This window comes from Ochotona princeps, chromosome 15, assembly GCF_030435755.1.
Source record: "Ochotona princeps isolate mOchPri1 chromosome 15, mOchPri1.hap1, whole genome shotgun sequence".
Taxonomy (NCBI): domain Eukaryota; kingdom Metazoa; phylum Chordata; class Mammalia; order Lagomorpha; family Ochotonidae; genus Ochotona; species Ochotona princeps.
The window spans coordinates 36904981-36931987 of NC_080846.1; the positions used below are offsets into that span (position 1 = coordinate 36904981).

At 35.2% G+C, this 27007-nt stretch overlaps 1 protein-coding gene across 1 annotated transcript in view; it reads left to right on the forward strand.

Annotated features, from left to right (window-relative positions):
• The window catches only part of LRRIQ1 (leucine rich repeats and IQ motif containing 1), a 164518-nt gene that overhangs the window by 77397 nt on the left and 60114 nt on the right, over positions 1-27007 (forward strand). The window contains exons 20-24 of the mRNA XM_058673640.1: positions 11952-12041; positions 12694-12815; positions 13333-13428; positions 13688-13770; positions 22775-22876. Coding sequence (XP_058529623.1) covers positions 11952-12041; positions 12694-12815; positions 13333-13428; positions 13688-13770; positions 22775-22876 — 493 coding nt within the window. The remainder of the gene's footprint in view (positions 1-11951; positions 12042-12693; positions 12816-13332; positions 13429-13687; positions 13771-22774; positions 22877-27007) is intronic.

Here is a 27007-nt window from a genome sequence, read left to right on the forward strand (position 1 = left end):
ATGCTGCTGATTAGCAAGTTTCTGAAAACATCATGCTATTTGTTTTAGCAGATATATGTATAAAATAAGTATGAAATTTACAAATATTTTGCAAACTGTTTCTCTCAAACTTCAAAAACTCAGAGTTAAACTTTTTGACATTTCTTTATAATATCAGTTATTTAATCTTAGGAATTTTTCTATTTGTTTAAATCACTTGTTGATTTTAATAGTTGTAAAACTTTCAACATTCCATGTATATAATTGTGTCATGTAAGAATGATAACTTTTCTTCCAATTTTGTTAACTTTATATATATGTATACTTATTATCCTTGTTTCTGCCAGTACAGTGTTGTAGTGTTGACATTAGCAAACGTCCCTTTCTGGTTCCAAATTCCAGGCTGAAAGTTTTCAATATGACATTAAAATGTTTCCTTGGATTTCTTCTAGAAGTTCTTTATGCATTATTAAATTTATATTCCTTAGCGTCTTAGACGATAAGGTGAGGATGATTATGATGATGATGATTTCAAATGTATCTTGAATTTTATCTACTTTTTGTGCCTGTAAAATTGATTGATTTTCAAACATTAACTCATATGCCTGGAAAAAAACAACTTGGCTATAAGATAAAATAGAATGTAAATAAAATGTAATAATTATAATTGTGATTTATAATGTAAACTTTTTACATATGATTGAATTGTGGTAGTTTAAATTTTGTTTTCTTTTACTCAAAAAGAAGATTGCCATGTATATATTTCTCTTGTACAGCTTTTTCTTCAGGCTTGGTGTCAAGGTTGTTGGCGTTAGACATTTGGTTGGAAAGTGTTTTCTTTTTTGTTGTCCAGAAGTGTTCGATAGAAGGTTTTTGTAATTTGTTGCTTGAAGCACATAATATATTTCTTCTACCACATATATTTTTGGAAAAATACTCCATGTGAATCTCAAAGGAATTTGTGTTCAAGTATATTCATTGTATTTTTTATTTATTTATTATTTTTAATTCATTAATTACATTGTATTACGTGACACAGTTTCATAGGTACTTGGATTCTCCCCACCCCTCCCCAAATCCTCCCACCATGGTGGATTCCTCCACCTTGTTGCATAACCACAGTTCAAGTTCAGTTGAGATTTCCCCCATTGCAAGCATATACCAAACATAGAGTCCAGCATCTTATTGTCCAGTCAAGTTCAACGGCTTCTTAGGTATACCCTCTCTGGTCTGAAGACAGAGCCAGCAGAGTATCATCCTGATCAATTAAAAGCTCCAACATACCATCAGCAAAAATTTACATCATTATGGAATTAATTGACATAGTAATGAGTAACCAATGTGTTAAAAGTAAATGCGAGTTCTTAACCACCTTCTGTGACCACCTCATTGACATTTCAATTTTAGTTTATACACAACATATAACATTCATAACATAACATGTTATACATAACATCATATCATCTTAAATTAAGGCAAACATGTGGTATTTAACCTTTTCGGACTGGCTCATTTCCCTTAGCATTATGGTTTCCAGTTTGGCCCATTTGGCCACAAAGAACTGCATTTTGTTTTTTTTAATAGCTGAGTAGTATTCCATGGAGTAGATGAACCATAACTTTCTTATCCAATCCTCTGTTGATGGGCATTTTGGTTGCTTCCATGTTTTTGCAATTACTGATTGTGCTGCTATGAACATAGGAGTGCATGTTGGTTTCTCATAAAACAAGTGTTCTGGATATGTTCCTAGGAGTGCTATTGCCGGATCATACGGTATGTTGATTTTGAGTTGTTTGAATGTTCTCCATACTGATTTCCATAGAGGCTCTACCAGCCTGCAGCCCCACCAGCCGTGGAGTAGGGTTCCCTTTTCCCCGCAACCTCGCCAACAAGTGTTGTTGGTGCTTTTGTTCATGTGGGCCAGTCTTACTGGCGTTAGGTGGTACCTCGTTGATGTTTTAATTTGAATTTCCCTTATTGCCAGGGAACTTGAGCATTTTTTCATATGTTTATTTGCCATTTGGGTTTGTTCCTTTGTGAAGTGTCTGCCCATTTCCCGTGCCCATTTCTTTAGTGACTTGTTTGTTTTGGTGTTTTGGCTGTTTTGTAGTTCTTTGCATATTCTGGAGATTAGCCCTCTATCACCTACGTAGTACGCAAAGATCTTCTCCCATTCTGTGGGCTGCTTTTTTACTTTATTGATTGTTTCCTTTGCTGTACAGAAGCTTCTTAGTTTGATGAGGTCCCATTTGTTTATTCTGGTCTCGATTTCTATTGCTTTTGGAGTCCTTTTTAGGAAGTAGGGACCTACCCCTAGATCTTGCAGAGTATTTCCAACATTTTCTTCCAAAAGTTCAAAGGTTTCTGGATGTAGGTTTAGATCTTTTATCCATTTAGATTTGATCTTGGTGTATGGTGAGAGATGTGGGTCTTTTTGTTTCTGCAGGCTGTGAACCAGTTGTCCCAACAGCATTTATTGAACAGACCTTCCCATTTGCCAGGATTATCGTTTGTCCTTTTGTCAAAGATTATTTGGCTGTATCTGTGTGGGTTCCAGTCTGGTGTTTCTATTCTGCTCCATTGTTTCTTTTCTCTAAAGAAGACCAACTTTACTCTGGTAAATAAGTGTTATATAAGGAGAGATTTCTGTTGCAGTTTTAAGCTCTGTCATTGTGGGTGTTCTATTTCTGAATCTGTGAAAGCTGAAATAATTTGGCATCTTTACTGAAAATCTGGAGCGTTTCCAGGTTTCTCATTCTACTTGTTCCTGAATTCTGGTTGCTTTCTCTACAGCACAAAGTGGCTGAAGAAATTCCTTCTCAGCATTCTACCATCAAGGTTTTTTTTTTTTTATTGCACTGAGATGCTTGACATTTCATCCACACATATATACTTGGACTTGGCAAGCACATGAAGGGAAATTGTTTGCATGACTTTGAACTCAAATTTCTCTTGGATCTTGGACCTTTAGTCCTTGGCATTCTTGTATTAGTGTCCCCAAACTTCAACTTCTGTCTTTTCTTCCTTATAAAACTGTCATTAGTAAGCCTGAGATTTATGCTTTGCGTCTCTTTATTATTAATAAGACTACAAATTCTCCCTGAAGGAAAATGTGAAGAAAAATAGAGGGCTGATATCAGCATGAACTGTTATTCCCTGGAATTGTGGTTTATTAATTCCTCTTTGATTGCTTTTACTTTTCTTAGGAAGTAATTTTTAGAATATAGATTGTACTCAGGAGGATCTTAATTCTAATTTTTAAAATAATATTTGTTTATTTTTATTGTAAAGGCAGATTCACAGAGAGGACAGCGAGAGAGAAAAAGGCCTTCCATAGGCTGGTTCTCTCCCGACATGGCTGCAACAGCCAGCCACAGCTGAGCAGGAACTTCTTGTGGGTCTCCCACATGGATACACAGGCCCAAGGCCACTGAACCACCATTTGCTGCTCTTCCAATCCATGAATAGGGATCTGGATTGGAAGTAGAGCATCTGGGACTGGAATTGCACCCTTATAGGATGCCAGTGCTCCAGAGGATTAGCCTGTTCAGTCACCACACTGGCCCTGAATTAATTCTAACTCAGAGTTTACTGCCATGGCCAGAACTTACATTCTGATAATTGTTTTATTTTATTACAAAGTCAGATATACAGAGAGGAGGAGAGACAGAGAGGAAGATCTTCCGTCCGATGATTCACTCCCCAAGTGAGCCGCAATGGCCGGTGCTGCGCCTATCCGAAGCCGGGAACCAGGGACCTCTTCCAGGTCTCCCACGGGTTTGCAGGGTCCCAAGACTTTGTGCCGTCCTTGACTGCTTTCCCAGGCCACAAGCAGGGAGCTGGATGGGAAGTGGAGCTGCTGGGATTAGAACCGGCGCCCATATGGGATCCCGGGGCGTTCAAGGCAAGGACTTTAGCCGCTAGGCCACACTGACGGGCCCTTTTTTGATAATTTTTTAGTAGCCAGTGGTCATCTGAAAATTTTCTAGGTTGTGTTCTCATCAAAATACACTGAAAAGATAGGATACCTGACCTCACAGTGTTTACCAGTTACTTTAGGCAATCATAAATACTTCTGTAAACATGCATTATTGCTGTAAGATATTACACATTGATATAAAAATAAGGAAAGTTCAGGGACATAACAGTGTATTTAATTGGATAATCAGGAAAGATGTGAAAATAAAGTGACAGAGTAGTTGCAACATAAATTTAAGGCAGCTATGTAAACCCTCAAGTAGGAGAAACAGAAATTTTACAGTATGTTCGATTGACTTGTGTAGGAGAAAAATCAGAAGAGAAGAATTGGCCCCCTGTTATCAATCCCCATTGGACTTGGGAGATGATGTCAGACACTTTGGAGTTTAAAGGATATAGAACTATACTGACTTTTGAGTAATGGGGTTAAATTATGTTTTACATGGATGCCTTTGTAAAAGAGAGATTATGGAGATTATGGTTAAGGGAAACTACTAGGTAAAACCAAGTCACACATTAAAAGGCATTGAGCTCTTCCTAGCCTTGTTTCAATTTCTATTACTTTAAGGTTATCCTTCAGCTTCACATAGGGTTTCCCTGTACTTTGCACTTTGTATTTATCTCTCCAATTTTTTGTATGAAAGAACCAGACTTAGCGAAGTATAACTTTTCCTTTTATTAATTATTGGGTAATAAATGTAAGTAAAAGTATTTGTAAAGTACATTAAACTACTATCATAGAAAAAATTTTCAAATGTATTATTCTCCTCCAATCTGCAAAAACTGATTGGTTAAAATATGCCAGGCATAATTCTAAATCAAAGGAAAGATCGCTATGAAAATTTATTAATAGAAATAACATATTCCCAGGTTTAAAGAGTATCAGAAATACATTTGTATATATGCAGTGAGTAAAAATTGCTTTAAGGAAAATGAGCATAGTTCCTGGTACAGTGGCCTTGTAGCTAAAGTCCTCATCTTGCATTCAGCAGGATCTCATATGGGCACTGGTTCTAATCTCAGCAGCCCAATTTCCTATCCAGCTCCCTGCTTGTGGCACGGGAAAGTATTCAAGGACGGCCCAAAACCTTGGGATCCTGAACATGCATGGGAGATCCTGAAGAGGTTCCTGGCTCCTTGCTTCAGATTGGCTCAGCTCGGGCCATTACAGCCTCTCCAGGAGTCAATCATCGGACGGAGGATCTTCCTCCCTGTTTCCCCTTCTCTCTGTACATCTGATTTTCCAATAAAAAAATAAATAAAATGTTAAAAAAGAAAGATGAACATAAAATTTTCTTAGTAAAGTAGCCAGGATCAAAAGACTTAGATCAGTCTGCCATAAAATTTTCATCTTATTGATTTATAACTTCAGAATTGTGATTTCTTTTAACAAATAGTGATTAAAGGGGCACTGATACACAAAAATCATTTTGCTTACATTTTATTAAGTATCATGTACTGCATTCTGTTAGGTGTCTAGTAGGTGTCTGCAGTTGCATTGGTTAGGCTACTGTGTTTTCATGGGTAATGGTAGAAGAAAGGAAACTTTCAGTTTAGAAACAAAAACATACTTCCAAGTTGTTCCTAGTAATACCACGTCTAGCCAATTTCTTTATCTTAAAAAGGACTATTCGCAACCCTGCTCTACATTATTTTATTGCACAGCAAATCGATTTTTCCCTCTTTCCAATAGGCAAACAGTATTAGTCCTTTAAGTCTATTGGCTATTTGCACATCTTTGAAATGATAGTCTGTAACAAAGTCTTTGTAAGCCATGCAGTTATGTTAGAAAGTGGTGATTTATCCTCTTGAAATTATTCACCCTTGTTTATGTGTGACAAGTGTGCTCATAATACATCACTCCAATAACTTGAATAATAGGACTAATGTGAACTGGAACAAAAATCCATTAAATTTGCTGCATAATGCATTTCTTTGAATGTCTCTATTGACCTTCCCTTTATGCCGAGGACTTTAATTCACATATAGCAGATCCTTTCTTCTCTCTTATGGAAGCATAACACAATTCCTCCATCCAAGAAATTCCTAGTCAGTGAGTTTGCAATGACCTGAATGCTTTGTGTTTTCTTAGAATTTGAAGGTGTGTGTTAGGGTCATGCATCTTTTAGTGGTATTTATATACCCTCTGGGATGACAAAGAATGGGTGTGAGGAGATGTTTTATGTGGGAGTTTTGGGATTTGGGCCAACCTCTACTGTACTGAGGGACTTCTTAGTAAGGTTAAGTAAAATGACTATCAAATTGTGGTCAGACCTTCTGAAAGGGATGGCTAAGACTTTAGTAAGTTAAATTTAACATCTTTGCAACAGTTTAAAAGAGACACGCTAGGCATTTTCAGTATGAAGGAAGGCTTCAGGGCCAGTCTTTAGGGCGTTCAATTATGCTCCACGTCTTTTCATACCTCACAAGATCCTAGGTGTTTTGTTCAAAGCTACGGGATTGTTTTCAGTTCAAAATTAGATGTCCAACTTGACGATGGCAGAGGCCCTTTGGGTTTTGTCCAAGCCTGAACATTTCCAAATGATTTAGGGAAGCTTGTGTAACTAGAGGTCCTTTCAGTGCAGCAGCCTTTGTTCAGACATTAGAATTAAAGATTTTGCAAAAAGAATTGCTGCTACTTTTTCCCATTGAGCTGTTTTTGCTACACAGGTCAGGCTAGCTGCATTTCCATTTCCTCCTGACAGATGACGCCTTTAGAGACTGTCCCACTTTGTAGGAACCAAAGTTGCCTTACCCAGCCTCCTACAGCTTGTCATTTGGCTTCTAAAAGAGGCCCAATAAGAAGCTAATGGTCTCTTAGTCCAAGACCAGAAAGGGTGCCTCCAAGTGAAGACTGCTGCCATTACATGGGTTTCCTGTGAGATACCAAACTGGTACAGTAAGGCATAATATTAGATTTCTTTTTTTAGTAATGAAACCTAGAAGGTTTTTCTTTATACTGTGAGATCTGAACATTGTATCTTCTCCCACATAGTCCCAAGAATCTCTGCATAATGAACAGTTCCATAATTTTTCCCAGATTTACCATTCTTAACAGAGTTGTAATAGCACCCAGCGTAATTAGCAACTAATTGATGACAGAAAAATCAGTACATGAAAATTAATGTGTGAGCACTAACTTCATCGGGCATTATTTTCTCTTTCATTAAGCAAGTTAGAAGCCAACACGTAAAGAACTAATGTAATTGTCTGATCTTAACCAATATTTTATGAGTTCCTAAACCCAAACAAGGTGGGGGAAGCAGATATTATATCAAATTTGGAATTGTTTTTTGCCTTGGACAATGTCAGATTCAGCAAGTATACAGGGATATTTTGCAAATATGTAAAATGTGTCAAGCTGCTGTCTACTCTGGAGTTCAGTTGATTCAAAGTCACAGGTGCTGTATAGTGTACTGTTTACTTGGAAGATAGAAAAATTAAAGTTAAAAAAAGGCAGAGGGAATACTGAAGGAAAAATTATTTTGTTTGGTGAAAAGTGACATGCAGGATGGATAACAGTAATCTCCAACAATAGGAACTTGTGTGCTTGTACATTGAGGAAAGTGAAATTTGAATTTATACTTGGACACATTTCTGAACTGTTAAGTATCATGAAATACTACAAAGGGAATAAAAAATATTAGAAAGACTTGTTTTTGATGCAGCAAATGATAAATTGGGGCAGAAGAAAATTTAGTGGGGAAGTGATGAAGGAGAACAATCAAGTTACTATTTTCCAAATTTCTAGGACCTATTCAGCATGAACTAACTTGCGTCCTAGACAAGTCTGGTCTTAGTGTCACCTGTCAGAGGCTTACTTTAAATGGTATGGAAGTCTTTATAGACATACAAACATTATCATATCCATTATTGCCTCTTCTGTTTCTGATAGCCTTACATTTTAGCATATCAAAGTTGACTTATAACAAAATAATTTCTTCTCTGATCAAAACCGAATATGTGTATATCACACATTTGTTCAAGTCTGAATGCATAGTTGCAAATGTATCAAAGTTAAGCTTATTTGACAATAGTATTTTAGTAGCCATAAAGCTTGATTGATGCTCAACTGAATCTGAACAGAAATATCTGTGTGAATGCAGAATGAATATAATGTGATATACTAACATATAAACAAGAATTTATCTTTGGCAATTCCTCCTGAAATTTTAAGATTTTATTTCTCTAAAAGTACTAGGCTAGTGCCAAATAAACTTGGCTTTAAAGCTTGAACTTAGAGCCTGTGTTGTGGTGTGGTGGGATAAGCTGCAGCACGTGACGCCAGTATCCCACTGAGAGCCAGTTTGGGTCCCCCCTGCTGTACTTCTGATCCTGCTTCCTGCTAATGTACTTAGAATGACAGAAGATGATGATGTAAGTGCTTGGGCCCATACCACCCAGAGCCAGATGGAGTCCATGTTCCTGGCTGAATGTCTCCCAGCCCCAGAACCAGTAGATGAAAGATCTGTTGTTCTGTGTCTCATCTCTCTCTGTTCATTTGCCTTTCAAATATATAAATCTTTTAAAAAATTAAAAATGATAACTTTAACTCATAAAGAATTAGTCTGGCTAATATTTTTTAGTTGTGATTATATAATTTCTTTATTTTCATTAGTGTCTTATATTAAACCTCTTCATTATGTTTTAAACATTACTGAGAGGGGGCTAATACTGTGGTGCAGCAAATTAAATCATCAGATTCTGTGCCAGCATCCCTTGGAGCCACTGGTTACACCACTACCTACACTATATCCACTTCTGGTACTCCTCCATGCTAATGTGCCTGGAAAGTAGTGGCGGATGGCTTGTGCTCCTGCACTAACATGGGAGACCTGGATGAAGTTCCTAGTGCCTCGCTTTATCCTGGCCCACCCCTGGGCATTGTGGTCATTTGGGAGTGAACCAACAGATGGAAGATTTCTCTATCTCCTTCTCTGTTAAAGTCTGACTTTCAAATAAATAAATAATAAATCTTTAGAAAAATATTCCTGGAAGCTGGTAGTTAAAGATTTGTTAGAATTCTATAAAATTTTTACCATAGATTTAAAACAAGGAAAATACTCTTCTCTGCAGTTTTGTAAAGCTGTTGTAAAAACGAAAACTTTGGGAGTGGTATGGTAGCACAATGGGCTAATCCTCTGCCCTATAGTGCTGGCATCCCACATAGGCACTGGTTCATGTCCCACCTGCTACACTTCTTATCCAGCTCTCTGCTTATGACTTGGAAAGCAGCATAGAACAATACAAGTCTGTCCCCTGCACCCAAATGGGAGACCCAGGGATAACTTTTGATTCCCAGCTTCAGTTTGGTAAGCTCTGACCATCGTGGGCATTTAGGGAGTGAACCCATCTGTGAAAGATCTCTCTCTCTCTCTCTCTCTCTCTCTCTTGCTCTCTGTCATTCTGACTTTTCAAGGAAAATAAATAAGTATTTTTTTAATGAAAAATTTCCCCAGATTTTATGGAGCCTGTCAAAATTAAAAGTACCATTTATTGTCTACAGTGAGACACAGAAGTCACTGTGAGACCTTGTCCTGCTACAGTGAGGAAACAATTGGCCACACAGAAAATTTTAAAAGGAGGTGATATGTCAACCATTTAATGGAAAAAAGGTTTACTTGAAAATTATTGTTAAAGATTTATTATTCTAGTCCTTTTCCACAACTACTTATCAGGAAGCACATTGACTTTTATAGTATTATCTCCTTCACATCTTCACATCTTGTCTTGATTTTTGCAGTTTTCCTGAGAATAAGAATACTGATTTGATTATAGCTGATGTACCATGACCCTTGATCTTTCTTGGAATAGACATTTTCTTTGTCACTCAAAGAGTTAAAAAACCCAAGCCCAGAATCCTGTTCTTGCATCGTTTCATCAAATGGCAATTTTTTTTAACAGATCAGTCATCAGATTAACTTATCACTCATCATAAACTAATTAGAGAATTTTTCTTGTAAAAGTCAGTGGGAGTTTATTGAATTCTTAGCCTTATTTTTCATTACAATCAACATGAGGAACCTCAGTGTATTGCTCATAAATTAAAATGTTTTATTTTCTCATGCTTCCCCAGAGGTACCAAAGCAAATCGGAACCACAGCCTCTTGCTTTTCAGTCGTGTGGTCCTAAATCATGGCATTACTGTTAGATCAGAATTTCCAGTCCTTTGTTTATGAGAATGAAGAGGAACACTAAGGGTTCTCATTAGAAACAGCTTCCTCACTCTCTTTTTTGTAACCATACTTTGTGTAGGAATACTGAAATGCATATTTTTAATTGACAATTGAAAATTGTCTTGTGTATAACATACATAAAGTTTGCAGTTATGTGTTGCAGAGTGACTAAAATGAACATATTAACGTAACCATAACCTAATATCCTTGTCGCCTTTTTTTAAGAGTACTTAAATTTGATTATCCCAGTGACTTTCAGGAATGCAGTGTGTTGTCATAACTGCAGTAATGTTATTCAAGAGATCTCTTTATTTCTTTCTTCCTGTTTAACTGACAAAAGCAAGTCTTTTTTAGTAGTCATGGCTTAACTACTGAGTGGAGATGCTGTATTTACACGACCATGTCACATGAGTTTGCCCACATTTCTTAAAACTAAATGTCCTGTGGAAAAAGTTATCATTGCTCTGCTTGCCTGCCCTCAGTGTGTTAGTCCTGCCCTTCCAATGATCTTTTAGAAAGCAGTCAAAAAGACACTGATGTTGTATAAATGGAAACTTGCATGCATGTCTCTCAGCACTAATTCAGGCTACAAAATCATAAATATATTTGAAAATTTTAGAACCATCATGAAAACAGTTTATCCAGGACTGGTGTTGTGGCCCAGTGAGTTAAGCTACAGGTTATGATGCCAGCATCTCGTATGGGCATTGGTTCAAGGCCCAAGTTCAGTTTCTGACCAACTCTATGCAAACATGACTGGGAAGGCAGCAGAAGAGGGTTTAGTTACTTGCTTCCTGACCATCCATGTTGGAGGCCCAGGTGAAGCGTTGGGCTTTGGCTTGGCCCAAACTTCTTCCCACCTTTGCAGCGATTTTGGGAAATGAACCAGCAGAGAAAGAGCTGTTTCTCTCTCTTTTTTTTTTTTTTTTTATTTAGAATTTTTTTTTAATTATTTAACTTCATTAATTACATTGTATTATGTGACATATGCCATTCAAATAAATCAGTCATTAACAACAACAACAACAACAGTTTAACTGTCATTAGAATCATTTTTTATAAAGATTCTAAGCATCTCATTGAAATGTTGAATCTCACCATAAGCTACATTAGATAATCCAGTCAAATAAGGTTCTGATATTTATATCCTTGATTATACTATATGAAAATATTTACAACAGTTTTGTTGTAGGAAGGACAAATTTTGAAATTATATTAAAGAAAGAAAATTTCAAAGGTGACAAGAGGATGTTTAGGAATTTTAAAGTTCATATTTTCATCATTAAGGCTTCTGAATTAGGGAATGTAACACCAGAAATTGTATTTCTCATTGTAATCATGCTACTTAATCCGTCTCTGTTTCTATTCATAAATTGATTAAAATGAAGAAAAGTTTAAGACAGGGTTTCAGACATTATTTATAGGAAAATTAAGACCTTTTTAAGATGAGTTAAAATACCTTTTTAATAGTGATGTTTGTTAGAAAACATTATTTAAATTGTAACAAGCAAAAAGTTGATTTTCCTAAGTGTTATCTAAATTTGGCTCAGAATCATAGTTTCTGATAAATGCCCTGAACAATCTGCACCTTGTTTTTTAGCACACTGGAATATCAGGTTTTATCTCAAAGCTTAGGAATACAGCATATTTTCATTAAATGGATAAATACCACCTTACAATAGCAAATATCCTGTGGAAACAAAAAAAGTGCATTCTACTTTGTCAGCATTTATAGTACATGAGACAATTTAAAAGACACTTTGTGAAAGTTATGCAAATGAATTTTTTAATAACTTTTTAATGTTGTTGTTTGTTCAGGCTTCCTTGGAGAAAGAATGGCTAGTTTTAGATTCCACCCCCTTCCCTTCACAAACACTGCTGCTCTCAAACCAGCTGCCCTGGCCAAAGGTAACATGTCACGGAGACTTCTGAGTATTCCATCTTTGCTTGTTTCTTAAGGTTACGCTACACCGCAGTGATTAATAATACATTTTATTGACTTGAAAAACAATTACTTTTAGAAGCCTCTGACTTCCTCTTCATCCCCCAGATGTGATTTTTCAAGTAGGATTTCTTTCATTTGCTCTTATTTTTTTTCTTTATTTTGGATTTCTTTCAGCACTTTATTTCACAGTAGCAAAAAAAAAAAATTTGATATGCTTCAGCTGCATATTTGGCAGTCGACTAAAATCACTAGTTAACAGCACTTTAAAAATACAAAAATATGCATTAAGAGGGCAACAGCTGAAGATTCTCAGTCAGAGGTCAATGAACTGCAATATCTGTTATTTATTTGATAATCTTTGAAGTTTTGTTTTCTGAGATTTTTTTTAAGATCTTCACAATTAATCATTTCATATGTGGGAGCTATACCAAAAAGCAAATTTTATTCCACCACAACAAGTAATATTTACGTGTATTCCATAAATTTTATTTTGTCACAATTATTAATTTTATAATGAGCTTCCTTTAGAACCTATTGGGTAAAATATGCATGTAAAGTAATATAATAAATGCTGGAATTTTCCATTTATCTTATATTTACATTTTTTCTGATAAGATCTCTGAGAACTTAAAATATGATGATACTTCACTTCATTTGCAAAGTCATCCAGCTCAAGCATGGCTGTATAATGAGAAAGAAAATGTGCTTTCTTCAGAACATACACTATTAGGCACCAGGTAAACTTTCATCTCCCTTTATGAGGTTCAGTCTATAAGTGGCAAGGATATTATATTCCTCAAAACAGTATTGCAAACATTTATATGAAATATCCTGTTAATAATATGAAACATGTAGTATAAAAATATCGAGATTCAATGGAGTCTTCAGTGTAAAATAATGTGCACATTGGGTGAATTAAAGCAACTGCAGAAGTTATGTCAGAGTCAGCAAAATTGAGTAATTGTTGAAAACAAATGAATCTTTAAATACTGCTATATAGGTAGAGATAAGGATTAGAATCAAAATCCCAGTGCTGCGCTGCTTTGCATGGAAGGATTGAAATATGCTTCAAGTAATTGAAATGTAAACATTTTAAATTGATGGCAGACTTTTATTACTTTTCAAGATAAAGTTTTTGTGTAACCTAAATGCATTTTATTCCCAAGTTTCAGACAGCATAAGCAGCTTGTAGTCTTAAAAAGGGCTTGTGTTGTTATGTTAATTCAGTTAAAAGTGGATTTTTTCTATCATCAGATCAGAAAATAGAACTTTAACTTGGACACCTGAATCAAAGACTAGCCAAAAGAGTTTACTAAAATCTGAAAGAGAAGAAAAAATTTCAGAAGAATGGTATGTGGTCTATTTTATACTAAAAACTGAGAAAATGAGATTTGTAAATGTTCAAGCATAAGTATTTACAGATTTCAAAAATATTTGCATTAATTTTTGAAAAAACCCTATACGTTAAAGTAACTTGCAGTTTCCTAGTTGGAAATAAAAATTTTAGTTTGAAAAATATACATATATTAGTACGTATATATGTGTGTGTTTATTTGAATATGCATATGTAAATATGGTCTGTATTGCTGTTTGCCTTATCTTTTAACAGGGGGTTTAAGAATATTGCTACTGCTCAACAAATGTTGAAGAGGGCACAGAAAATGAAATCAAAGAAATTAAAGAAAAAGTTAGGTGAGTAATGCTCTTTGAATTATAATTGTGTATGTAATACTGAAGATGAATCCATTTAAAGTGAATTTTTCAAGTTATGTTCAGTAAGAACAGAAATGAGTTCACAGATGAATATGCCTTACAGTAATGACTCAAAAAATAAACGTACTGAAATTTAAAGAAAACTGTGCAGCTGCGTTCAGTGCTTTGTTAGATTCCTCAAAATGTTGTCTTTTTGATCTTTCTGTTTCTTATCAAGTTTGTTATTGGCTGTTGTTTACTGAGAATTGTAATTTTCTTGTATATTTTGCAGAATATTGATTCTAGAGGACATCTTTATCATGCCCGTATTGCTATATGTGACCTTAAGTTGCTCAATTATTTAATAAACTATATTAGTTAACTAGTTCCACAGATTTTAGCTGTACAGAACTCACAATCTGACAACATGGAAAAGAAATGTAATTTGTATTTTTTATGATTCTTGTAGCACTCAAGTGATGTTCAAGGTCATCTTTTCTTCTATTCCACTTGCCACACTACATTGATGTTTACAGATATCAGAATGAACATAGCAGAATGCCTGATTTTATATCTCTAAATAGAATTATTTGAATGCAACTGTATGTTATATATAACTTCTCACTTATGACTATGCTTAATAGTGACTCACAAATTAAGTGTAAGCAGCATAACTTTATTACAACAACTGTTTTGGTTCCTTTGATGATCATATTTTTTCGTAAAGATTTCATTGTCAGTGAACTATGACCACAATCATAGTTTTACTGCTGAGAAGAGTAAGAAATGTATTCTTATCCTGTTATTCTAGTTGTTGTAAATATATGAGGTATTCAAAAAATATATATTATCTTGTCTGTTCATTGTTCAATACAATCTAAATTAGTAATTCAGATAAATTCTAAAAATCATAGAAGTAATTTTAATAATCAGAAATTAAATTAGCTGCAATATTGTTGATTTCCAAGGAAAAACCCATATTGCTGGAACATCTCATACTAACTGTTTGATAAATGACTGGTGATTCGCTTTTAGATTTAGAAATGTCTAGCTTTCCTTTCTTGGTGATTTATTAATAGTAACTTTGTTTTATCCTCTTTTTCAATAACTGATTTTTTGTTGTGCATTTAAAAGTTGGAAGGTATAAAATATTGAAATTTTAATCATTTTAAAGGAAAACAAAAGAAATGCTGCATTTAAAAAAATTTCCTTTGCCTTCTGCCTTTCATTTTGTAAATTTGTATTAAATTCATCGGAACCCTATAGCTGAACATTATGTGGTATTTATCCAGTGAAAGCATACCTTAACAATAGTGAGACTTGCTTTGAGTTCAACAAATCCAGTTGGTTTGGTAAACTGCTCTGTTTCTTTGATGTGTGTTTCCACTTCAAGAGTATCAGAAGACACTCTTTGCTGCTTTGAGAATAGCAAGTTTCTTGAAACTGCTGGGCAGGTTCCAATATCAGAAATGGTGTAAGAACTCATTCAACTAATATTTAGCAAATCAATTTTTTCCTGTGTGAGCTCAAAGTTATGCAACATTTATTTTTAAAGGTATTTATATGTCTGCTGTATCCTCCAGCAATGAAAAAGTTTACCTTGTGATAATTTCTGTATGATTCTGGAATCACAGATTTTTGCTTTTAATTTGAATCGAGAGTGAGTTTTTGTTTTTGTTTTTTTGTGTTTAGGTTGAGCTCATTTTTAGCAAGTCAGTGTTAGTAACTTTGTCAAAGGAATAAATAAGGAATATGTACATAGAGATAAAAATTACTGTTTTAGTGATACTGATTAAACACAAGTAGATAAAAATTAGTTTTTTAATCTGTCACAAGGGGGCATAGTAGGGTAACAAATGAAAAACGATAACCAATGTGCAGCTTAACCATATTTTACCTCAACATTTGAGTTAAGGTGGTAAAGAAACTTTTAGGTAAAGATCTGTGATTGTAATTGCATAATTTTATGGGAATTATTACTCTAATTATGAGACTGTGGTCCCAGTTACATTTTAGTATGGAGTAAGACTTTGTGTCTGTTCTGGAGCAGTGGTGTAACTGGTTAATCTTCTGCCCTATGATGCTGGCATCCCATGTAGACACCAATTTTAGTCCCAGATGCTCTGTTTCGAATCCAGCCACCATGGCCTGGGGAAGCAATGGAGGATGGCCCAAGGCCTTGGGCCCCTACACTTATATGGAAAACGCAGAAGAAGCTCCTGGTTTCCAGACTTAGACTGGACCAGCTCACTTTTATTGCTTGGGAAGTGAACCAGGACACAAAAGATTCCTCTGTCTCTCCTTTCTCTCTGTAACTGTGATTTTGATGTGAAAATTAATCAAAAAAAATTTTCGTGTCTTGGTTACATTGTTTTTCATCAAAATACCGTCAGATTTTCTTTAAAAATTCTTTTACATGTGACCCTGAAATGCAGTTTGTTGGTGAAGCTTTTTAAAGACTTGTTTATTTTAAATTTCAAACTTAGTGAGAGAGAGAGAAGGAGGGAGAGAAGTAAAGAAAGATCTTCCACATGCTGTCTCACTCTCCAGATGATGCAATGCCCAGGACTGGGACAGACCAAAGCCAGAAGCCACAAGTCAGCTTCCTTTGGGCGTGCTGTGCGAGTGGCAGGAGTCCAAATACTTGGGCCATCACACATCCAACACTACTGGACTGATGTGAGCAGCTCAGACCCAGAACCCAGATGGGACGTCCCAGGCAGATTTAGCCTCTGTGCCTCTCTACTGGCCCTAAATGATGAACTTTGTATTCTTTTCACTCTTTTTCTTGGTTACTTTTCACAGTAGCCTAATTGTTCCTTGAAAGTTTCTAATCTATTCTGTTAAAGTTAGAAAATATGAAAAGAAGAAAGTAGAGAGGTCCTCTCCAAAGATTGTGCTTTATTTATCTTCCATTTGGTTGATTATGTAACACTCCTACATTAGTGTATTTTTTTTACAATGAGTAACTCATTTAAGACTTAGGTTCTTTGCCTCCCTTCCAGTTTAAAAATTTCATTTGTTTGTGTTATGCCATCAGTGTACCTGACTGTATCCAAAGTAATGGCCGAGATTTAAAATTTTTGTTCAGTAATGAAAGCAGTGTTTCACATACATTCTGGAAAATTAAAATCGAAGATATGTTCATTTGCATGCAACAATGTTAAAATGAATGCATAGTGTTTTCATAATATGTGTTTTGCTTGAATTGTTTATAGAGCTCTCCTATGTATCTCTTCCAACTTGACAAAATTGAACATTTCAAGCCACTAGAGGGTAATGTTGTCCATAAAACTGCTGAGAGCTTAGCAGTCTCCTGGATGTAGGAAGAGGGAGGTGTCAGAGAACAAGAATTACTTATTACTGGAATACGCTATGTCTTTCAATCTAACAGTAATCTTCAAAATGGTCTGGCAGAAACACATTGTGATTTGAATCTTCAATTCAAATTCCTGCCATAAAAATCATCGGACCAAATTTCTTTGGAGGAAGCACTTAATATTCCTGTTTGCATCTTGCAAAATTTGTTTCTTCATCCAACAGATATGAGTCAACAGTGTTTTATTTAAAGTGAGAGTGAAAATAGTGCAAAAGACAGGGAGTCAATTAATTTGGGAAATTGGCGCATAATAGTAGCAGATTGAAGGAAAATAGTGTCGAAGCAACTGATTAATGAAGCAAAGGAACTTGAGGAAGTATGTGGTAAGAGAAGTTATCAGGAAAGCTCAAGATTCATGACTTTTGTTGATGTAAGTGAATCCATCTGCTTTAAAGAGAAGAAGGAGGAGGAGAAAGACCAGTGGAGAAAGAAATTGATTGGAAGCCACAGGATGAAAACTAAGATTGTGAGGAGTTGTCATGGGTTTCCTCAGTTTATGTTGGGGTTATTGTTGTTGGTTTTCCTAGTCAGTAATTGCTATTCTCCTCATGATTGACGTAAGCTTGAAAGAGTAATGACTGGTCTTGTTTCGTGGATTGTTTGTTTTCTCTGTTACCTCATGAAGAAGCAATTTCAGAATTTGGTGACTTGGGAGTTTAGCAGATACCCAAGGAAGTATAGAATTCAATAAACAATGCGGTGAAGAACATCGTATTTTAGGTGAGCATTACAGGATTATTGAAAACATGTAGGGTCAATAACCCAAGGGTAGTGAGGATAATTGGTAGCAAGACTGAGTCTAGCTGGGTAGAGAAAGGGAGTGGGGTGAGTGGTTTTGATGTGAGGCATACCCCAGACAGGGTGAGGTAAGAGTGGATATTTTGATGGAGAGCAATCACAAAAAAAGTGAAAGTCATATGAAGAAAGCATAACATATTTTCCACATGTACCATATTTTATGCAACTAAAAGTTGGAATTCATAAAGAAAGGAAGAGGATGAAGCAAGCAAGTTATATAATTGTGAAGGTTGAGCCACGAAAGGAAATAAGAATTAACCTGCACCTCTTTTGACACTTAACACAATGTCAGATACATTCAAAGTACCCGATATGTTTGTTGATTTTATTTTCAGGAAGAAAATAGCTGTATAACTTGTCAAATTTAATCATAACCAATAATTAATCCAGGGAGGAAATAATATAGGTTAACTGTGTGAGTAAATTAAGCAATTCGTATATTACACCATAAACAAGCAGGTTGCAAAATGACAATAAGGGTAAGATATTAAAAAGGAAGAATGAGTGGGAGCTGTATGGACAAAATTTCAACAAGATGAAATTTATTCAAAATTTATTTTGTTTATCTCACTTGTTTCCAAAAAGATTTTACAGGAAAATTTATAAAATGTGCCTTTTTGTACTCTCTGCAAACAAATAACAAAATCCATAGTATTTAATCTGAAGTGAGTCTACTTGTCCCCCCATTAAATTTCCCTAACTTACTATCAGACTTAGCACCTGATAGATATTTAGTAAATAACCAATTCCACAATATATTATGTGAAAGTCACTAGTGTCTCTTTGATTATCTATATGTTGTGACAATGTATTTATTTTAGTGATATTAAATGTGTGCTTGTTTTTGGGAAGACAAAATATAAAACAGTAGTGTTGGCGCTGTGATGTAGGAGGCAAATCCTCTGTTGATAGCTCAGGCATCCCATGTGGGTGCTAGTTCATGCCTGAGCTGCACCACTTATGATCCAGCTCTCTGCTGTGGCCTGGGAAACCAGTCGAGAATGGCCCTACTGCATGTGGGAAACTAGGAAGAAGCTCCTGGCTCTGATACACTCAGCCCTAGCCACTGTAGCCTTTTGGGGAGTGAACCAGTGGATGGAAGATCTCTGTCCTTCTCTCTGTAAATCTTACATCACCCTAGAAGGTGTGAGGCAGACGGGAAATATAACCTATCAGGATCATAACTGGTAACTCATAGACAACAGATTCGAATTAGCATTAGACAATAGTAAAACTACAAAGGCATATGGGGGAATCAGGAGTAATCCTAACAACCTCTTAACAGGAGGTCATATGCAAAGAGCAGGGGGGACCCCAGAGTGGAGCAGGCAGACAGGAGGAGGCTTTTATCCCAACCCTGAAGACTCCCAGATACTCACCAAGGACTGTCAGTACCAAGGAGCACCAAGGACTACATCCCTACTGCCAAGGAGACCACGGGAAATGGAGTGCCTTCGGAGACCAAGAACTCTGAGGTCAACCATCCCCATTTGGATCTACCACATGGGATGGAAGAAGCTCAAGTCCTGCCTTGCAGGATCCAAGGACATCGGAACAACAGCCAGGAACCCTGAGTGGTCCGCAGAAACAGAAGAACAGTAAACTTCCTTCGGGACTAGGGAGAGGAGCTTTCTCTGGTCCTTGCCTGCTTCCAACTTTGGGTCCCCACCGCCTCTCGTAATAACCATCAGGAGCGCTCCAGAAACCCCTCAAAACAAACAAACAAACAAAAAATCTAGACTAGATGGAGAACAACAAGGAAAGCTTAGAAACAGACAGGAAACGGTCAGCGTGGATGCACTTATAACTCACTGGGTGGGACACAAATAAAAATAAACATCTTGAAAAAGAATATGTAAAGTAGTGAATGATACTCCATATAAAATGATGAGTTTTAACACTAAAATGAAATCTCTACAGCACTAGTGTGCTTGTCAACTACAGAAAATGAACAATAACAATCATTTTTTTAATTTATCAAGAATGATAAAATGTACCAGTATGCTTAAATTAAAATCATAGGTCCTGAACAGGATTGCTAAGGAGATGAAGTGATTTCATGCATGCTCTAATGCCTAGCTGAAAATATGTTACAAATATAAAATATTGTATATAAAACCCAAAGTCTAATAGAGTCACATGTATACTAGGAATTTGATTTACTTATCTAAGAATTACTTGAAGTATATTTCAAAGGTGTGCTTAGTGTCCATAAGTCTGATATTGGGAAAGTCATGGTAGACGTTAGCATTTTTCAGAGCAATTTAGATCTGTTGTTGATGACCACAAAGTAAACCTAATATCTTAAAAAAAAAAAAAGAAAGCTGTACTCAAAAATCCTTATATCGTGGCTTTTTTATGGATTGTGTATTTTGAGGGGGTAAGAACAGTGTCTTATCACAGCGGTGCTTCCCGAAACTATCAAAATCAAGTGAATTTTTTCTCATCTAAAATTACTGTTTCTTGTTAATACCCCTTGGCAATTTAAATTAATCCCTTAATAAGCTTAAAATGATGTAATCAATATTTTAAAATAAATGGATGTTAAAATGTTATATTCATTCTGGCACTTGGGAAATAAAACTATTTTAAGTAAATTGAACTGGACAACTCTTTTAAACAGTTTATGTATATTAGATTATTTAGCCTTGAGTATGAGGAAAGTGCTATTGTTATACAAGCTTTGCATGATGAGAAACCAATTCCTTGCGAGATTGCTCTTTGTCAAAGAAAAGTGCCAAAGTTCTTAGGAAACAGCCGAAGTTTTCATTTAGTGTGCTTAATTGCATGAAATGGAGCCAATTGTGAATCTATCTGTTCTTTATGTATCTCAACTTCTATTATGTAGGATGTATTATGTGTGATGTTTTCTATATGAATAGAATAGGTTAGAAACTATCATTGATCAAGTTGTAATTGTATTGCTAAGAGCTGCCATTTATTGAACACATATTTCTAATGGAGTATGACCTTAATACTGTATCCATGACCTCTTTAGTTGCCAGAGTAATATTTCAAAGTCAATATTATTCCTGTTGGTCAGAAGTGAAAGAAAAGGGTGCAACCAGTTTGTCCAGAATCATACAGCTATCAAAAACTAGAACTGAGCTTTTTTCCTAGATCTGTCAGATAGCAATGTCTTTACTCAAACAATTCATACAAAAGTAGATAAGAATAGAAATGGGATTATTAAGCACTGCATCAGGATAAAGGTTTTCCAATAATTGTAAGCCCATCGTAACCTGCCTTCACTAATTAGCCATCATTTTTTCTGACATGTTAATCTTGTTTTGAAAATGACTCCAAAGATAAAACTTTTTCTGTTAAGTCAATATATGCAAATTTTGTATGATTATTATTGATAATTCATATTGAACAATAAAGAGACACCCAATAATTGTTATACTTATGCCACATATTCTTATGGTTTATATAGAAATATGAGAAATTTTTTCCAAAATCTTGAGAAGTATCTCTGTGAAACATTAAAATCATAAAAAATTATTAAAAGTCTATGGAAATCATCACATTCATATTAGAGAATAATTGAATGTAGCTTATTTTGCTTCTCTAACTCACGTTCTAAAATACAACTGTGGAATTTTAACTAAAATATATAATCTAGTGTTCATAGCTATTTAATGTTTTTCTTTTAGAATGTTCATTTCTGTTACATGAGACATCGAATTTTCTTATAAAATATGATGTAAGATAGCAAGAGAACTTATGCGTCCCTGAACTGTGGTATACGGTTCCTCTGCTCTGTATTTATAACTTATTACTCTTTATTTTACTTCTTGGTATTTACATACCTATCTTCTTTGCTCATTGGCTTTTTGTAAGTTAAACCTCTTTGTCTTAATACACCAGTACCAAATACTCATTTTCATAGTTTGCACAACAACTCATTACCAATAAAATTTATAAAACCCTACACTGGTACTAATTCTACTTGTTTTATGTTTTCTAAAAAAGATTTACTTATTTTTACTGGAAAGGCATATTTACAGAGAGGAGGAGACACAGAGAAAAGTCTTCTATCTACTGATTCTCTTTCCGAGTGACAACAAGGGCTAAAGCTGAGTCAAACTGAAACCAGGAAGCCAGGAGCTTGTTTCAAGTCTCCCACACGGGTGCAGAGTCCCATTGTTTTGGGCCGTCCTCTGCTGCTTTCCTAGGCCCTAAGCAGGGAGCTGAATGGAAAGTGAAGCGGTCAGGATAAAAACTGGTACCCATGGTGTCCTGGTGCTTAGAGGTGGAGAATTAGTGAGTTGAGTCATCACGCTGGGCCCATCCTATTTATTTTGTAAAACTGTAAAACTGTAAATATGAACTAAGTTCCCTTTATATAAAGCATTAATTTAAAAAATCTGCTGAAATAGATTTAGAATGTTTGAACTTAATATATATATATTATCTTTTGGATATAAAAATGTATTTGTGAAAGAATAAACTATGTGTTACATTAGTGAAGAAGAGCTTTTCTGATTGTTCTTCATCCCACAGCTCTTTACTTGAAGTATATCATAGTTTTCTGTGCTTCAGAGAGAAAAACTATGTGGTATATAGTTTTTGCTGTATCAATAGCTTTACTTGGTTATACACTTATGGAAGTTAAGTATTGGATATGTGTTTAATCAAATAGCTGAGCATGTATTATGAAGAGCTGGCCATCTTTCCTTATCCTAAACTTCAAAATAACATCAATTTTATAGAGCCTTATAGGGTAAATATTATTTTCAATGTAACCATGAAAGAATAAATACATTGTCATTTTAGAAAAAGAATGACCAAAGCTAAAGATGCTGCTATTCTGTCTTTGTCTAGATCCTGCTTTACATCTAACCTTATTCAGAAACAATGAGAATAAAGTTTTTGCCACAAAATCACCAAAAAAGGCTCAGCCCAGAAGAGATGGATACTTTGAAGGTATGATTTAGCAACATATGTCTATAAAGCTTAAAATATAATAGAAACAGAAAATTGTATTTAAAATAATTTGAAATCCTCAATGAATCTTAAAGTATGTGAAAGACTGAGCATAATCTTGCTGGAGTAAAAGCCAAAATACAGCTCCTAGAGTTAAAATACTAAGTATATTGATACATTAACATCAATAACTTAGTGCTTAATCTATTTTGCACACTTTCTTGAATTATGTGTGAAAGTAGTATGATTGGTTATTGATATCATTTAGATTACAAATGACTGATAATATCAGCCTGTATCAAACTGATCATGTTTTTAATATACTCAGTTCCAAACTATGTAAATTACATTGAACGTTATTATTATTTTTTTAGTTTCTAACATTTCAGTATAATTCAAAAACAGAATTCTCCCCCAATTTCGTTTTATCTCCATTTCCCTTCTTTCCTCCACAGTTGAGATAACATATCTTAATTTACATTGTAGTCAAGGGCTTAATCTTCATTAAATAAAGAGTTCAACAAGGAAAAATAAAAAGGTTTAATGGAAATTAGTTTGATAGGAATGTAGGCAAGTGTTGTAAACAATCACAAAATGATCATTTCAACTAAATGATGTAAATCTTAATTTGCTGTAATAATATATATTTTAGAAAATATGAAGCCTGCTCATCCTAGTTTTGGGTGAAGAATTTTCATATCTGGGTGGAAGATTATATTTTCAATTTCAGCTTTTAATGAACTATGGACTTACTAGAAATATTTAAACATTATATAGGAGCAAATGTGACTTTAAAAGATTAACCATTAACTTTTTTCTTAATCACTTTTAAAATAATTTTACCTGTTGCTGATCTAAAATGACAATTTGTGTTAGCAAAGTGATGTGAATATTTGAATGGAGAGGAACTGTTGAGCCTTTTCAGAGTTAGGTGATATGGCTAAGCACCTGCCTGTGATGGCACATTTTGTACCGGCCTCTGCTTCCAGTCCATGCTGTTAATGTGTACCTGAAAGCAGCAGGTAATGTATTACATACCTGGGTTCTTGCCAACTCGTGGGAAGTTGTAATTTAGTTATAGGTTCCTAGTTTCCACCAGATATTACCGGCATCTTGGGGGATGAAGTAGTGAATCACAGTTCTCTGCCCTATATTTCTCTCTGCAGCTCTATCTGTGTGCCACTCTTTTAATTATAAATAAAATTTGAAGCTTTAAAAATTTAATAAGAATTTCAGTATCTTGTTTATTAGTTTTAAATGATTCTTAAAATGTACGCATGTTCATAGCCTGATTGAAAAAGAAATACATTTTGATTTACATTTCTGTTTAGTAATGTTTCAAGCTAGAGAAAAATTTGATGGCTTGAAGTTTATATTTTTTTAGAGATGCCTGCTAAAGTGTGAAAGAATGGAACCTATAAAGAATATTCTTTAAAGTACAAAACAATAAACAGAGACACAGAATAGAGATAAAACAAGTGTAACAAATCATTCACATTATAGGATCAGTAGAGGTTGATTGGTATGTCATGGTTTGCTTTTCCATTCTGTATTTTTAACATATTTTTTATTTATTTGAGAAGCAGGAAGAGTCGGAGAGACCTTTCTTCTATGAGCACACTCCACAAATGCCCACAACAGCTCAGAATGGGCCAGGCCAAAGATAGGGCTCTAGAACTCAATCCTAGTGTCCCATGAGGAATTAAAGTGACTCAAAGTTACCCACTCTCACATAGGGTGTGATCATTCCAAGCAGTGTCTTAACAACTGCACCCAATGTCTGCTCTTTTTTTTTTTTAATCTGTGTTGCTGTATTTTCATCTTATTTGGAAAGGAGAAAGCGAAAAAGGAGAGGAAGAAAGATATCTTCCACTCACTGGCTGATTCCCCAGATGCACGTAACTAGAACCAGTCAAGAGCTTATAACTCAATCTGGATTGGCTGCATGAGTGAAAGGAACCCAAGTAGTTGAACCATTGTCAGCTACTGCCCAGGAAACTGAAGCAGAAGTAGGGCGTTCCCAGTAGAGAACTTGTGCATCCCATGTGGCGACTTCATTGCTACACCACATGCCTGATGCATATTTTTTTGGATATTTAAAAAATATTCATAGTAAAATATTAATACATTCAGTGATCACAAAAGGTGTCAGAATGCAATATTTCAATGCTTATTATGGGTTAGTATTTTAATAGAATAAAAATATGTTTCTAAAATGAGACATGGGTTTTATTCAAGATTCATTTCTCTTGTTACAGCATTATTAACTTCAGCATTTCACTGTCTTCAAGAATAGAAATTCTGCTAAAATCAGAAATGACACTAGAGGTGTTTTGTATTCAATAAGAGCATTATTTGTATCATGAGGAAATGCAGGAAGGTGTAGGGTCCAGTGTTGTGGCACATCAGGTTAGGCCATCGCTTGCACAGCCAGCAGCTCATGTCACAGTCCTAGATGAGACCAGACTGTACCACTTTTTGATCCAGGTCCCCACCGTTGCTGCAACTGTTAAAGCAAGTATGAGGAACAAGTATTTGGGCCACTGCCAAACATGTGAACAACTGGGATGTTGTTCCTGGCTCCTGGCTTTGGCCTGGTTCATTGCAGCTGTTTGGGGAATAGCACAATGGATTGAAACAATCTCTCTCTCTCTCTCTTTCTCTCTCTCTCTCTCTTTCTCTCTCTCTCTCTCTCTCTCTCTCTCAGTCTGTTGCTCTGCCTTTCAAAGAAAAAAATGTTTCAAAAGTTCTCTCTTTCTGTGAAAGGTAAAGGTAGACTCCCAATTAGAATAGTGTATTTACATATGGTATATTTATTGAATTGTGCACAGATATTTTCTATGAATAATTAAAACTAATAATCAGGAGAAATTTGTCTGTAGGACTTGAAACATTTCCACATATGCCTTATGATGTATTTCTGTCTCTCCCTCTTTCTCCCACTTTTCTGAATGGGTGTGTGCATGTGTATGTGTACATGCCATTGCTGCACAAGTGCTTTGGCATTTCATAAACTTCACTGAGAGGGATTTATGTGGATGCCAGATACTCAAGTGAGTTATAATTATTTTAAGACATTTTTTCCTTTAATTAATAGACATGGCTAAAACAGTTCTACATAGAAGACATTTTTACTTCAATTAATGTTTTTTTTTTCTTGTAAAGGGAAAGAGGCAAATTAATTTGTTACCGTTCTATTTGTGTCAGAGAGAGGGAAACATTATTTATGTAATGGGAACAAAGTTCATTATTTTAAACATACAGTTTTAAGAACACAATATTTGCTCCCTACCCTTGCTCTTATCTTCATTCCTCCTCCCTTATTTTTCTTTTAGTTTTTGCAATAAGATTCTTTCAGGTTACTTAAAATCATAAGGTTAATCCTCCAATGAATAAATACTTCAACAAGTAGTAAGTAGAAAACTCACTGTTCCTCAGGAGTATAGAGAAGAGATATAAACACTGAATAATTCTCAAAATGTCAACTTCACTCATTATATTGTTATTTACTGTAGGTACCATGCACCACAAACCAGATAATCATGATAATTGTCTTTTGGAGGATCAACTTATTTATTCTCCTCTGATGCCCCAAAAGACAGCTTCCAAGTTGGAGCCTGACTAACCCTGCTGCTCGGTAGAGAGTGCATTTGAAAACAGCTCTTTTGAAATAAAATTCACATATGAAATTGCAGCCATTTGGGGTGGTTTAGCAAGCTGATCCTCCACCTCAGGGCTTCACTTCCAATCCAGCTCCCTGCTTAGGATCTGGGAAGGCAGTGAAGGATAGTTCAAATCCTAGAGCCTTTGCACCCACGTGGAAAAGCTGGAAAGGCACCTGGTTTCAGATCAACTCAGCTTCAACCATTTGCTACCTTTTAGGAAGTGATCTCATTGATGAACGATTCTCTCTCTCCTTCTGACTTTCAAGTAATAAATAAATGAATATATATATACATACATATAATTCACACATTATAAAATAAGCTATTTTTAAAGCACGATTCAATGATTTTTCAATATATACATAATCTTATAACTACCATCACAGTTTAATTTCTAGAACATTAGAAATTTTCTCTTGCTTTAAGAAAAAAAAATTCAAATGAAATTAATAGTTGGGCATCTGGC